Source organism: Cydia strobilella, chromosome 11 (genome assembly GCF_947568885.1).
Source record: "Cydia strobilella chromosome 11, ilCydStro3.1, whole genome shotgun sequence".
NCBI lineage: Eukaryota > Metazoa > Arthropoda > Insecta > Lepidoptera > Tortricidae > Cydia > Cydia strobilella.
In genome coordinates this window covers 14,937,260-14,952,319 of record NC_086051.1, presented here as the reverse complement: position 1 = coordinate 14,952,319, position 15,060 = coordinate 14,937,260, and the positions used below count along the sequence as shown (strand labels likewise).

The window sequence follows — 15,060 nt, the reverse complement described above, 5'->3', positions numbered from 1 at the left end:
TATATTTAAAAGTTCGTTCAGGCCACAAGGCTGATATTACAAACACCTAACTAGACTAACATAAAATATACCTACATAAATATATGAATTTCTTAGTCTGGTCACTGAACAAGCGGCACCTTTTAAAAGGAATAATATTATATTCTCATTTGAAATTCACTGTAATAGCTAAAGATATGTCATTTCTTTAAAGTAATCGTCTCATGATAGTGTCTTCAACAACGTCACAACTTGCCATGGTTACGTCAAAATATTTTCAACCTTCAAGCAACACCGACTTCCGACATTATCAACTGACTGCCCTTAGGAGCTAACACACACATTGAGATGAGACTTGACGTGCGCACAGATACCCAAACGATTTCCGCAGTACGTAGGTACAGACGCCATCAGATATATCGGCGCGGCTGAGGTGCTCAAAAATATCTGAACACACACTTTAACGCCTTGACAATAGAGGCGTGTTCAGATATTTGTGAGCGCCTAAGCCGCTGCCATCATATATCTGATGGCGACGGTACCTATATGACGTGTGAACACGGAAGCGGAACCTCAGTTGTTGAACCTTTTCAACTGAACTGGCAATTTGACGTAGACATATCTTACAGGTTTTCCGACTAAAAGCATCATTGAACTCATTTACGTCACTATCGTCCACACTGTTAACTGACAGTTAAACCTTATTACAATAGGCATAAAGTCTACCGATGAACAGTTGAGAGTGTTGCTGTTTATACAGTCGCCATCAGATATATCGGAGCGGCCGAGGTGCTCAAAAATATCTGAACACGAACCTTGCGCCTTGACAATAGAGCCGTTTTCAGATATTTGTGAGCACCTTGGCCGCTCTGATATACTTATCTGATGGCGACTGTACTGTCTATGTCGTCGTACCTAAGCATTTGTCTGGTTATAATTTTGTAAATAGCTGAACTATGAACCTACTACAGTATGATTATGTTCGGTATTAGAAATTAGGTAAATAAATAAGCAGTTTTTGCTAATATGTTGTTTAAAAATATAACATATGTAGTAGTACTCAAGATTTGCCAGCGAGCAATGGAGCGCAGCATACTCGGAGTCCGTAGAACCGATCGGATAAGGAACACAGAGCTGCGCTCCAAAACTGGTATCGCGGATGTGGGTGTGAAGGCCGCCAAGCTCAAGTGGGATTGGGCGGGACACATCTGTAGGATGCACACGGACAGGTGGGCCAAAATAGCGACCGAATGGGCACCACAGATCACCCGAGGAAGAGGCAGGCCAAAAAGGAGATGGCGAGACGACCTGGACTCATTTTGTGGCGACTGGCGGGAGCATGCATAAAGCCGTGACGAGTGGCGGAAGACAGGGGAGGCCTTTGCCCACCAGTGGGACACAATATAGTATTAAAAAAAAATTAGAAGCTCAGAAAAAGATATTTAATAGGTACTTAAATAAAAAGCCTAATACGTTGCTATGGTTTATTATCAGCGATCAAAGTATTACTACATAGCGACGACGAAATTATATTCATAAATAATTTACATTTAACTTGTAAAGCAAAAAAGCAAAAACAAAACACACTATATATTATAAAGGAACAATGTTTGTTAGACAATCGAGTTCTGTCACATCGCGTTAACTCCCGCTAACAGTCTAACGACAATAAAATAAAAGAAAATCAATAATTAAAGAAGTATAATCTAAAGTCGTATACTAAAGAAGTATAATCTAGTCGTTCAAGAATTTTTTTAAGCGGAATAATTTGGATATCTATAGTATTTTAAGGAAGATGTTGAAAGTAATATGTTTTGCTGTGTCGTTTTTTGTATTGGCGGAGACTCTAGAATATTCGAGGGTAGGACAAGGGTACCATAGAGGAATCTTACCAGATTGTAAGTTATAAGTATATGTTATTTACTAACCCTCTTGTTCATGAAACTTTACGGGCCTGATTTAGTTAAGTTATGTTTTATTCCTTTCTTACAAATACATGTCAAAATGACAGATAAAGACAAACGATTCATAGCTGATTCAGGCCAGTAACGCGTTTATGAATAACGCCATAAGGATTTTGCACGGTGTATCGTTTAAATAAGGCACTTTACGCGAAAAATTATGTAGTAGAGTTAGTAGGAATATGGCTTGTTGAGAATATTTCATTAATACACCGCATAAAGCAGATGAATAATAAAAATACTCATGTTTACTTCTGTGGAATTCTATAATGCTTAAAAACAGAGCATGTGTGCTATTTTAGGTACATTGTAACACTAGCACTTTATTAGCCTTTTGCTGACCCAAGATGAGATTATGAGTGTTTTTATGTACGTATTTAGAAAGTCTTTGTTTTTTCTACTTTTTTGCTATTGCTAACTTCTCATTCATTCCATTTAATTGACTCAAATGTGCTACGAAAGTTACCTATAACACCTACAAAAGAATTGTCATTCATCTATTAAATAATGTATTAATCCGCAGGTCCAGGTTCAACGAAACCTGCAGAAATCACACCAAATAGCTTGAGGAACTTAAAAATATCAGTATTTGGTTCAAGGGCCAGCCTAACAACATACTCTTACTACCATGTCAAACGAATAGCCCGACATCCTGAGATAGATTTCAACAAGAAAACTATTATTTACGTCCCTGGGTATTTGGACCTGTCCGCGGTGCCTATTCGGAGGAGTTTGGTCCAGCTTTATCAGGACTTGGGTTATAATGTTCTCATTTTGGACTATGAGGCTTTTGATTCGGGAGAAATGCCTGTGTAAGTATTAAGGGTTTTTGTCTGTTAAATTTAAATTAATTATTTTAAACTGTAGTCTCAATGTCAGATCGACGAGTGCTTTATGTAATTTTACTGGCTATGGTACCATAATGGAAAAGAACCTAATCCTAAAATTTTAAATACCGTAAACAGGGGTGAATAGGGATAGCTGGGGTGAATAGGGACAAACCTTAAAAGGTGATTTACCTGACAATTTCTTAAAAAATACCTACACAAATCATCATTCAAATATAGCAGTAGATTTTGTATGATATAATTTGTGTGGGGCGTTATTAAGAAATTGTCAGGTAAATCACATTTTAATTTTTGTCCCTATTCACCCCGGTTGACGGTACTTCAATATTTAGACAAAAAAAGCCTGTCATTTGTTACTAAAAATTCATTTAATTGAAGTAAAAAGTTTATAATGTTTAATTTAATAATGTTTTAAAAGGCACTTCGTTGCTTTTATTTTTACAGTGCGGCTCGGCTAATGCCTCCAGTTGGCAAGCATGTCGCGGAGATGCTATCAAACCTAACCACGCTCGGACTGGACCCGAAGAAACTAGAACTCGTCGGTCTCAGTCTAGGTGGGCAAGCTATCAGCTTCATAGCAAAGAACTACCGCGAAATAACTGGCCGGAACATATCCTCACTAACCGCTTTGGACCCTGCAGGGCGCTGCTTTAGACATCTCGGACCACATCAAAGACTCGACCCTTCCGATGCAGACTTCGTCCTTAGCATTGCCACAAATATGGACGAAATGGGTATAGCGACTCCTGTCGGTCACGTAACTTTCTACGTCAACGGAGGAGAGTTCCAACCTGCGGATCTGTGGTGGCTACCCTGCGATACCCTTTGCAGTCATGTCAAATCCTATATTCTTTGGCTCTCAGCTCTGATCAATCCAGGAAAATTTGTAGGATTGCAATGTGATTCTATACAACAAGCGAGAGACTTTAACTGTTTTGACCGGAAACCTTTGGTGACGAATACGATGGATTTGTATACGGATAGAAGTAAACCTGGTATATATTACTTGAGTACATTACACAAATACCCTTATTACTTAGGTAAAGAAGGGGTGTATAGAAGCAGTGAACCAGTTTTAAAGCAACTGAGCTATCTGAATGTGGCCGACAAATTGTTGGTTTAGTAAATATAAAATAGGTGCGTTGACTGGACTGTGTATCACTATTATGACTATTTAATATGACCAATAATTGTTTTTTTTTATTACACACTTTTATTTAGCTTCACTGCATATATTTTTACATATTCACATTTAGCACATGCGTCTTGTAAATTAGTTTCAACCAACGAAAATTAGCAAAGTTCCATAATTCTGATGACAATGCAATAATTATGTCACGAGATAGCCAAAGGAAGTTTTTAGTGGAAAAAGATAAACACATTAGAGTTAAAAATTATTATAAAGGCATTTATAGATGAGTAAGGAGAAAAAGCATAGTCAGCAATGAAGATCGTCGTCTAGTTGTGACGTAATGTGAGTCATAACTTCGCATCATGGAGGTATGTTATGGATAAGATAAGATAAAATAATATTTATTCATTTAAAACTTATGCTAATTGGATTTATACAATAGTAATTATACAATGTATACTTAAATACCAGTATATTCAAAGATTCAACTTAAAATAAGTAAAGGTCAAGTTAAACTTAAATACCGAACAAAGTATTTTCTGTCGCTAATGGAAATTTGATAACAATACCTAGACTAAGTAAACATTTACTTGTATCTTAGGTATGCACTTTTTTGTAGGTCAATGTATCAGTGGGTAAATGCTTACCGAACAAAATGATTATTTATTATAACAATAAACTAAATTAATGACTATGGCTATCTTCTACTCTTTAGAACGTAAGGTGGTGACGTAACTAACAAGTACAGCATTGGGTAAATATTCAATACAGGCCAAGCAATAAGAAGGTATAGAGGGAAATGCTAGGAACACAATTTTTGACTACGTTCTTTGGAGTAGTTAGGAGTTGAACATATCAAAAGTCCCCGGCTGTAACCCTGGTGCCGGGGGGAGAGGGGGGTTTGAAGGTTAAATTTTTCAGGTTTTGACTTATATCTTGGAAACTTTGCGTCTTAGCGACATGACTACTTAAACAAAACGAAAGCTTATTAAATTTGCTACAAGTTTAATTCAGTCAAATTTTTCGATATCTTGAATAGTTTTCGAGAATTAACTAGTCCAAACAAAGCTACGAAGTCAAAAATTGTGTTTCAAGCATTTCCCTCTATAACTTTTTATGAGCATTCATTTCATGGCCTAATAACAGATTGAATTTATTGTAAAGGAAAGAGCCAAGGAAACAGAAAACTTACGTGTGTTTGCGGAGCGGAATGAATCTTTGGTGCAAAGGATGTCAGCACGTCGCTTGCCAGGTCTGGTAAGATCTGGGGGTTATAGGGTATAGGTAAATGTTTTTTTACTACTGTGTGTTCAAGACGAATAACTGTCGAATGCTGAGAACTTTACACTACTTTATACTAGCAGTGACTGACAGTGTAAGATTTTTTATTGATTAGTTTAAAATTTAGATCGCGACTTTCTTTACTACATAATTGTTTACTTTGGGATTGTCGTTAGATGAAAATATGCGTATATTCCTGGTGGAGTTTGAAGCTTAAAACATTTCATCACCCTAACAACGAGTCCTCAGTTTGCTCTGACTGACTAATTAACGCAAAGCAAAAGAAGAAAAGAAACAAAACGAATGTGCCAGGGAGGCAGCTAACAGAGAAAAATGGCGGCGTGTTGTGAAGTCACCATCCGATTATGACCACGACCTCTCTGTCAAGAGTGAAACGACTAAGAAGTTGCAAAAAAAGTTTAGCACAGTAGACTTATTTTTATAATTTGCAGAAGCTGTGAAAGTACTAAAAGTTTGTATGGGGAATGTGGTAATATGTTAACCTGAAATTTCTTTTGTAGCGTACATTTTAAATAGCAATAAAACAAGTAAGATTTTTTGGGTATACCTAGGTATTTATATTCCTCTAAGCTGTTTCATATTCCAAAGGTTAAAAGTCAAAACATGCCATAAATAATACATAGGAAAATTTCGGTGTAAAATTATCGAAGGTCTCACAGTAATAGACCGTCCTCCACTGAATCACAAACACAGGGAGTCACACGAAAAACAATTCTTAAAACAAATGTTAAATATTTAAGAGCAATAAATTATAAAGGAACAGAACATGTTTTTAAAAATGGAGAAGACATTAGAAAGTATAACTAAAGTGATATGTGTAGTTGGGGTGATGCAGTTGATGCGTACTTTAGTCACCGCAGTTGAATATAATGAAACCAATGAGGGTTATGCACAAAATTTCGTGCCTATATGTAAGTATTACACTCCTTACGCTGTAAGTTACCAACCACCAAATTTTAGTAAAATCGGAGATCACAGGGAACCGTTGCACAAGTGGATGGGATGACTGATATGATAATAGTGGGTTCTATAACTATTGCTGAATGTATCAGACTCTCAATCTACAGATTACCTATATGTGATCTGATGGATCTATATACGATTATTAGATTATGTCGTTGCAAATATGTATCATACACATTTTATTGTTTGCTTAACTCATTCGAGTCTTTCTTGCAGACATCACAAAGTTAAAAGAATCAAAAACAAATTTTTTAACTGCACTCTAACGAGCGGCATACATTTTTTCAGTACTTGAAAAATAAGCAAAGCGAGAGATATACCTGACTATATGTACCTTTGTAGGTCGTCAACATTTAATGTATTGTCCGCAGAAGTGACCTATTTATAAAATGGATTTGATGGAATGGATTTAGGAGAATCAGTAAAAGAAGTAATAAGTAAAAAAATAATCGTAATCCGGTTTGTGTTTCCTGGATATTTATTTCACGAGTGTGCGTGATTGAGCATTCCTTTATTTATGTTCCATGGTTCAAGACACAAACAGAGTAATTAATTTTAATCTTTCAACATTATTTCCCTAGGTCCTGGAGTAAAGAAGCCGGCCGAGATAAAACCAGAACATTTGAGCAAATTAAAAATAGCAGTTTTCGCCAGCGGCGGTACACTTATGTACTCCAAGTGGACATCTTATAACTACCGCAACATAAAAAACCTGGCCATGGACCCTAATATTGACTTCAGACGAAAGACGATCGTGTATTGTCCTGGATATACGGAACATACTGCGTTACCTGTTGGAAGGCTTTTGATGTTGAAGTATAAGAACATGGGGTACAATGCGTTAACTTTAGAATATATAGATTTCACTTTAAACATATTCCCCGTGTAAGTATAAAAAATATTTCGATGTTATAGTTGTCCATCTCCATTGGTCTATTATATTTTTTTCTGTCCACTTTTATTTTGAGACCACAAACACTGAAGTAAGTTTCGGTCCTTCTGTGAACGCAGCTCGGTGATATTATCATTGTTGTTTTATTTTTGACAAAAAAAAAGTAATCAAAGAGTGCGATCAAAAATAGCGTTACGCATTTATAGAAGCAATTTTCATGTTAATAGCTTTTGTGCAAACATAGTTACAAAATAATAATGCTGCGCTTTAGACATATTTTTCCAAACGAGAAAAGCTGTTTAATAAAAGATGAAGTTACTAGCGAAAGACCTCTAGATTCCTATTCATTCATTTTTGCAAATCTAAAAAGCGCCAGGCTTTTTCAAAAACTCCTGACTGAAAGCACTGCACTTTAATTTTGTGAGTAACCTCCCGTTACTTACATCAACGCATGATATACCACATAAATACAATGCAAAGACTCTTGGGTCGATCTCACGTTACAATTTTATTCTGGTTCATTTCCTATAATCTACTTTATATGGACTTTGTAGTCCCTTTCTTGTAGCGAAATCTCTAAGGATCATGTCCTTCTCTAACTCACTATTAGTTACTTTCCATCCAATCATTATTTAAATGATGGTTAAAGTAATTTGATTGTCTTACCTTTTAGTGTTCCACGCGTGATGCGTCCTGTCGGCAAGCATATCGCCGGAATGCTAGCCAACCTGACTACAGTGGGTCTCGACCCGAAAAAACTAGAGCTGCTTGGCCTCAGCCTTGGGGGCGTGTCCATGACTTTCGTAGCCAAGAACTTCCAACAAATTACTGGCAGAAACATCTCAAAGCTTACCGCTCTCGACCCTACTGGACCCTGCGTCAGACACCTTGGACCAAAGGATAGATTAGACCCGTCCGATGCTGATTTTGTTCTACACATCGCAACAAATATCGGAGGGTATGGCATAGGCACTCCGGTTGGACACGTATCAGTTTATGTAAACGGAGGGGAGTACCAGCTTGGCGCCCTTCCGTCGTATTTATGCGACAACTTATGCAGTCACATACAAGCGTTTTTGATATGGATATCGGTCATGGAAAACCCTGGCAAATTCATCATGATGCAATGTGATTCTCAGCAGCAAGCGCGAGATCACAACTGTTTTGAGAGGAAACCAATGGTAACGAACACTCTGGATCTATATACGGATAGAAACAAGCCGGGTATTTATTACTTGGCAACGAGTTCTAAATACCCGTATTATTTGGGTAAAAAAGGTTTAAAAAGGAGTGGGTCGGAATTTTTGAACCACATAAGTGATCTTAATGTAGTTGACATTCTGCGGGTTTGAAGATATAGGTACACGAGACGTTCTGAAGAAAAAATATATCGACATGCACATTTTGTCTGCACGACACGGCACTCACATACAGATAATTCATTTTATATACGCCTTATGACAAAACATAACCGTTCTAATAATATATAGGTATTTATACATACATAATATATTTTTTCATATTATGTATAAAAAAATATTAATAATTTCTAGTAAATATTAAATATTAAAAGTTTTTTTTTGTTTTTTTCCCCCGATTATTACAAAACACGACAGTGAGGACGATCTGCAGTAAGCCGCACACGAGTTTCCAATTTCTCCCATTATAGCCTAGCGGTGCCATATGGTATATTGGTACCGTATATTGTATGGAAAAATGAAAAAAATGATGAAGCTGTGGCGGCCTGCTCGGCTTGCCCCTCTACAACCGCTACCTTACGCGCCTAAGTCCGCGCGCCTGCGCGATGCGCCCTCGCCGTGACTAGGCAACGAATAATACATACTTCTATCAGATCTGCCTCAGAAGAAACGTTATTTAAATTGTTGGAAATAAATTGCAATTTAGTGTAATGTTATGTAAATACTTATGTGAATAATATTGTAAATACTTTTCTCGTCTTCTTCTTGTACATTACCCTCTACAAAGATAAGATAAGATAAGATATATTTATTTGCAAAAATGTAGTGGTAAACATAGTTGGACAGTGGGTAATTTAGTGGGCCAGTGGGTAAAGCTTTATATGACCTAAAATGACTTCAAAGACAATATACCTACTAGAAAATTTTCCAATTCTGAGGCCTAAAAAAACTCGCCTAATGAGATAATAATTATAACCTACCATGCCTAGTACTAATAGTGTGGGATAGGTACAGTCAAGGGCATAAATATATATACATTCCCAAAGTTTCAAAAATATGTGTACGCTGTTACACCTTAGACAATAAAGTCGTATTCACATATTTTTGAGCCATTTGTCTGAATCGATATTTTTGACTTCGACTGTACATTACAAAATTCTGAAGAGAAAGATGGCATTATAAGAAGTAAGTTTCGAGAGAACAGATATACAGGTTGATCAATCCAAATGGGTCAGTAGGGAGAAGTCAGAAACTATGAGAGATGTCGCTGTTAGAAACCATGGCGTCGATTTTTGATTAAATAATAATGGTATTCTTTTTTTTTTGTACTGTACTTATGTACGAAATATTTTTGTATTTACCAGTCGCTTTTCGGTGAAGGAAAACATCGTGAGGAAACCAGACTAATCCCAATAAGGCCTAGTTTCCCCTCTGGGTTGGACGGTCAGATGGCAGTCGCTTTCGTAAAAAACTAGTGCCCACGTCAATTCTTGGGGTTGGTTGCCAAGCGGACCCCAGGCTCCCATGACCCAAAATGCCGGCACAACGCGAGGAAGATGATGATGGCATTCATTTTTTTTATAATTTTTATTCAAATTTCAGGATCAATTATACGAACAAATACTACACGCGATTACATAAAGAATATTGACAAGGTTCGATTCCCGGTTATGTATGAGAGTTTAAAAAAAAGTTTGATTGTTATTATTAAATCTAAAATCGACGCCATGGATCCTAAGAACAGATTTCGCTATCTTTCATAGTCGCTGACTTCTCCATACTGACCCATTTGGATTGATCACCCTGTATATAATTTATCTTTGGATAAAGTCGGGTTCTTTAATTTATACTTTTTAGGGTTCCGTACCCAAAGGGTAAAAACGGGACCATATTACTAAAACTCCGCTGTCTGTATGTCCATCTGTCCGTCTTTACGTCTGTCTGTCACCAGGCTGTATCTCATGAACCGTGATAGCTAGACAGTTGAAATTTTCCAGATGATGTATTTCTATTACCGCTATAACAACAAATACTAAATACAGAATAAAATAAATATTTAAGTGGGGCTCCCATACAACAAACGTGATTTTTTGCCGTTTTTTGCGTTATGGTACGGAACCCTTCATGCGCGAGTCCGACTCGCACTTATATACCTAGATATTTATATTCCTCTAAGCTGAGTTTCAGATTCCAAAGGTTAAAAGTCAAAACATGCGATAAATATAAACAAGGGAAAATTCCGGTGCAACATTACTGCAATTTTGCAAGGTCGCACAGTAACAGACCGTCACACGAAAAACAATTCTTAAAACTAATGTTAAATATTTAAGAACAAGTTATAAAGGAACAGAACATGTTAAAAATGGAGAAGACATTAGAAAGTATAAATAAAGTGATATGTGTAGTTGTGGTAATCCAGTTGATGTGTACTTTAGTCACCGCAGTTGAATATAATGAAACTAATGAGGGTTATGCACAAAATTTCTTGCCTATATGTAAGTATTACACTCCTTACGCTGTAAGTTACCAACCACCACATTTTAGTAAAATCGGAGATCACAGGGAACCGTTGCACAAGTGGATGGGATGACTGATATGATAATAGTGGGTTCTAAAACTATTACTGAATGTATCAGATTTCTCAATCTATACAGATTATCGTCTTAACGCATCAAATTTTCTATGTCGTAGTAAATATGTATCATACACATTTTATTGTATGCTTAACTCGTTCGAGTCTTTCTTGCAGACATCGCAAAGTTAGTAGAATCAAAAGCAAAATGTTAAATGGCACTCTAACGAGCGGCATACATTTTTTCAGTACCTGAAAATAAGCAAAACGAGAGATATACCTGACTATATGGACCTATGTAGGTCATCAATATTTAATGTATTGGCCGCAGAAGTGACATTTTTATAAAATGTGTTTGACCCATATAAAGTTATTATAGTGCGTCCGCATGTTTAAAAGAATCGGTAAATGAAGTAATAAGTAAAAAATAGTCATAATCCGGTTATTGTTTCCTGGATATATATTTAACGAGTATGCGTGATTGAGCATTCCTTCGTCTATTTTCCATGGTTCAAGACACAAACAGAGTAATTAATTTTAATCTTTCAACATTATTTCCCTAGGTCCTGGAGCAAAGAAGCCGGCCGAGATAAAACCAGAACATTTGAGCAAATTAAAAATCGCAGTTTTCGCCGGCGGTACACTTATGTACTCCAAGTGGACATCTTATAACTACCGCAACATAAAAACCCTGGCCATGGACCCTAATATTGACTTCAGACGAAAGACGATCGTGTATTGTCCTGGATATATGGAATATACTGCGTTACCTGTTGGAAGGCTTTTAATGTTGAAGTATAAGAACATGGGGTACAATGCGTTAACTTTAGAATATGTAGACTTCACTTCAAACATATTCCCCGTGTAAGTATAAAAAATATTTCGATGTTATTGTGCGGCAATTTTCATCATTCTTACAAAATTAGAATTGTCCATCTCCGTTGGTCTATTATAAATTTTTCTGCCCACTTTTATTTTGAGACCACAAACACTGGAGTAAACTATGAATGTTATCTTTAAGATGCAGTACTTAAGTTTCGGTACTTCTCCGAACGCAGCTCGCTGAGTACTGCCAGGCCAATTCGAACAATAAGATTCGTTATTTACTAGTACTAGAGACGATATGGATTAGATATATCAGTGTCAAAAATTACGTTTCTTCAAACAAAAACGTTCGTGCGCAGGATCACGGATATAATTGTTGTTTTTAGTTATTTCTAACAAAAAAACGTAATCAATGAGTGCGATTAAAAATAGCGTTACGCATTTTTAGAAGCAATTTTCATGTCAATAGCTTTTGTGCAAATATAGTTACTAAATTTTAATGGTGCGTTTTAGACCTATATGTTTTCGAATTAAGAAAAAGTTGTTTAATAAAAGATGAAGTTACTAGAGAAAGGCCTCTAGATTCCTATTCATATTTTTTGGCAGCCGTAGCTATTATAATATTAAAAACGCTAGGCTTTTTCAAAAGCTGTCCTGGCTGAACTCACTGCACTTTTATTTTGCAAGTAACGTCCAGTTACATCAACGCAAGATGTGCCACATAAATTAAATACGGTCAACGAACTAAAGAATATGTAACACCTAAGATATGTAATAAATACCCTCTCTTACTTGAGGAAAATAAATTAAAAATGGGTAGTCTTAAGGCATAGCTTAAGGAAATATTGTTAAATAATTATTCTGAAAGCCATTGTTAATATATATCTCACAATATTGTTACTTGTGTTTAGTGTAGTTAAAGCTAGGTGAAGTGTTAACTTTACTAGTTACTTTTTGAATTTCTGGCTACTTCTGTGGGAGCTTGTTTTAGATTTAGGTACATACTAGTATGCACTCCAGGGATCCATGCGCATTGCATCTGTTATGCATAAAACTAACTTTTTATGTTGTAATTTTGTAGCACAGTAATCAATAAGTACGTATTAGGTAAGATAAAACAGTGATAAGAGCGCACCGCCAACAAACTGTTACACAGTTTGGCGAAATTTTTGTAACGAAATTAATGTATGTTTTCTTTATATAACAATAAATAAATAAAAAATACAATGCTTGTAGCGAAATCTCTAGCATGATCTTTCTCTCACTTACTATTAGTTATTTCCCAGCCAAACATTATTTAAATGTGGTTAAAGTAATTTGATTTTCTTACCTTTTAGTGTTGCACGCGTGATGCGTCCTGTTGGCAAGCATATCGCCGGAATGCTAGCCAACCTGACTGCAGTGGGTCTCGACCCGAAAAAACTAGAGCTGCTTGGCGTCAGCCTTGGGGGCTTGTCCATGACTTTCGTAGCCAAGAACTTCCAACAAATTACTGGCAGAAACATCTCAAAGCTTACCGCTCTCGACCCTTCTGGACCCTGCGTCAGACACCTTGGACCAAAGGATAGATTAGACCCGTCCGATGCTGACTTTGTTCTACACATCGCAACAAATATCGGAGGATATGGCTTAGGCACTCCGGTTGGACACGTATCAGTCTATGTAAACGGAGGGGAGTACCAGCCTGGCGCTCTTCCATCGTATTTATGCGACAACTTATGCAGTCACATGCAAGCGTTTTTGATATGGATATCGGTCATGGAAAACCCTGGCAAATTCATCATGATGCAATGTGATTCTCAACAGCAAGCGAGAGACCACAAGTGTTCTAAGAGGAAACCAATGGTAAAGCACAGTCTCGATCTATATACGGATAGAAACAAGCCGGGTATTTATTACTTGGCAACGAGTTCTAAATACCCGTATTATTTAGGTAAAAAAGGCTTAAAAAGGAGTGGGTCGGAATTTTTGAACCACATAAGTGATCTTAATGTTGTTGACATTCTGCGAGTTTGAAGATATAGGTACACGAGACGTTTTGAAGAAAAAATATATCGACATGCACATTTTGTCTGCACGACACGGCACTCATATACAGATAATTTATTTTATATACGCCTTATGACAAAACATAGCCGTTCTAACTAATAGTAATTAATGTATTATGATTACTATTCTTCTGCAGGTATTATGTATAAAAAATATTAATTAATGTTCTATTTATAAAATAATAATAATGTGTTGACATGTTTCACACACACTTCTATTTTATCAATAAAAGTTTGTTTGATTGATTGATTAATAATTTTCTATGGGAGGGTACATTTTTTTCGCGATTTCGTGGTTGGTCCCATAACATAAGTTGCTTAATATAATCCCAAAATCTCCCTGGCAACGGGAATGCACTTGTTTTTTAACCAACCTGTATATAATATTTCTTTGGATAACGTCGGGTGACGTTGGTAACGTTTTTGATTTGTACTTTTTGATGCTTAAAATAAGGAAAAAGTTACTGAGTTTTAGATTAACAACCATTCCTAGGGTTAAAGGTCAAAATTGGCAAAGTAAGTTTATAAATATGTATAAGCAAAGAAAATTTCCGGTTTAACGTTATCGCAAAGCCTCACAGTAATACCATGAACACGCACACGAAAGACAATGCTTAAAACTTTTTTAAATGTTTAATTGAAAGTTATAAAAAAACAGAAAATGTTTTTAAAAATGGACAAGACATTAGAAAGTATAACTAAAGTGATATGTGTAGTTGTGGTGATCCAGTTGATGTGTGTTTTAGTCACTGCAGTTGAATATAATGAAACCAATGAGGGTTATGCACAAAATTTCATGCCTATATGTAAGTGTTACACTCCCTACACTGTAAGTTACCAACCTTCATATTTTAGTAAAATCGCATATTCATATTAAGACGAAAGTAGAGGACCCGCCCGAAATAGCGAAATCCTCTCTGAATATTAAGATTATAGAACATATTTTGACACAATTTGTTTTTTCGGATTTTTTTCGAATTTTTAATTATTATAAGAGTTAGAGGAGCATTTAAAAATGTGTATGAAATTTTTTTGCTCCTTGATTTTACCATAATCAAAAAATCTAAAAAAAGTCAAACGTAGCTATGCACCCAGCTATGGTTAATATACAACAAATTATGTAAAAATATTTTCCATAATTCCAATATCCAGAGAGGAAAATGGGGACTACGTTTGTATTGAGAAACGGCCGTCCCCTTTCCTTTCCTCTTAAAGATCGCAGGGAACCGTAGGACAGCTAGCATTATATGTGTTGGGGTCCTACTTACCATACTACTACTACTACTACTATACTACTACTATACTTAATGTTCTTTTAATTAATGATATATTTTGCGAT

At 36.2% G+C, this 15,060-nt stretch overlaps 2 protein-coding genes across 2 annotated transcripts; both read left to right on the top strand.

Annotated features, from left to right (window-relative positions):
- Positions 1 to 1,726: 1,726 nt before the first annotated feature.
- Positions 1,727 to 3,925, top strand: LOC134745633 (lipase member H-B-like). The gene is made up of 3 exons (XM_063679745.1): positions 1,727 to 1,877; positions 2,464 to 2,752; positions 3,233 to 3,925. The coding sequence occupies exons 1-3, from the start codon at positions 1,775 to 1,777 to the stop codon at positions 3,909 to 3,911; spliced, it is 1,071 nt and encodes a 356-aa protein (XP_063535815.1). The 5' UTR covers positions 1,727 to 1,774; the 3' UTR covers positions 3,912 to 3,925.
- Positions 3,926 to 7,763: 3,838 nt separating this feature from the next.
- On the top strand, positions 7,764 to 13,689 carry LOC134745576 (pancreatic lipase-related protein 2-like). Its single transcript, XM_063679650.1, has 4 exons — positions 7,764 to 8,301; positions 10,607 to 10,771; positions 11,412 to 11,712; positions 13,011 to 13,689. Exons 1-4 carry the CDS (start codon positions 7,764 to 7,766, stop codon positions 13,687 to 13,689), a joined length of 1,683 nt encoding a protein of 560 aa, XP_063535720.1.
- Positions 13,690 to 15,060: the final 1,371 nt, after the last annotated feature.

What these genes read in the sequence shown, in the direction of transcription:
- LOC134745633 (XM_063679745.1), top strand. Translation starts at nt 1,775, where the DNA reads ATGTTGAAAGTAATATGTTTTGCTGTGTCGTTTTTTGTATTGGCGGAG. An exon ending in TAGAGGAATCTTACCAGATT is followed by an intron (nt 1,878 to 2,463) that starts GTAAGTTATAAG and finishes ATTAATCCGCAG; the next exon opens with GTCCAGGTTCAACGAAACCT. An exon ending in GATTCGGGAGAAATGCCTGT is followed by an intron (nt 2,753 to 3,232) that starts GTAAGTATTAAG and finishes TTATTTTTACAG; the next exon opens with TGCGGCTCGGCTAATGCCTC.
- LOC134745576 (XM_063679650.1), top strand. Translation starts at nt 7,764, where the DNA reads ATGCGTCCTGTCGGCAAGCATATCGCCGGAATGCTAGCCAACCTGACT. An exon ending in TACGGATAGAAACAAGCCGG is followed by an intron (nt 8,302 to 10,606) that starts GTATTTATTACT and finishes TAAATATTTAAG; the next exon opens with AACAAGTTATAAAGGAACAG. An exon ending in ACTTCAAACATATTCCCCGT is followed by an intron (nt 11,713 to 13,010) that starts GTAAGTATAAAA and finishes CTTACCTTTTAG; the next exon opens with TGTTGCACGCGTGATGCGTC.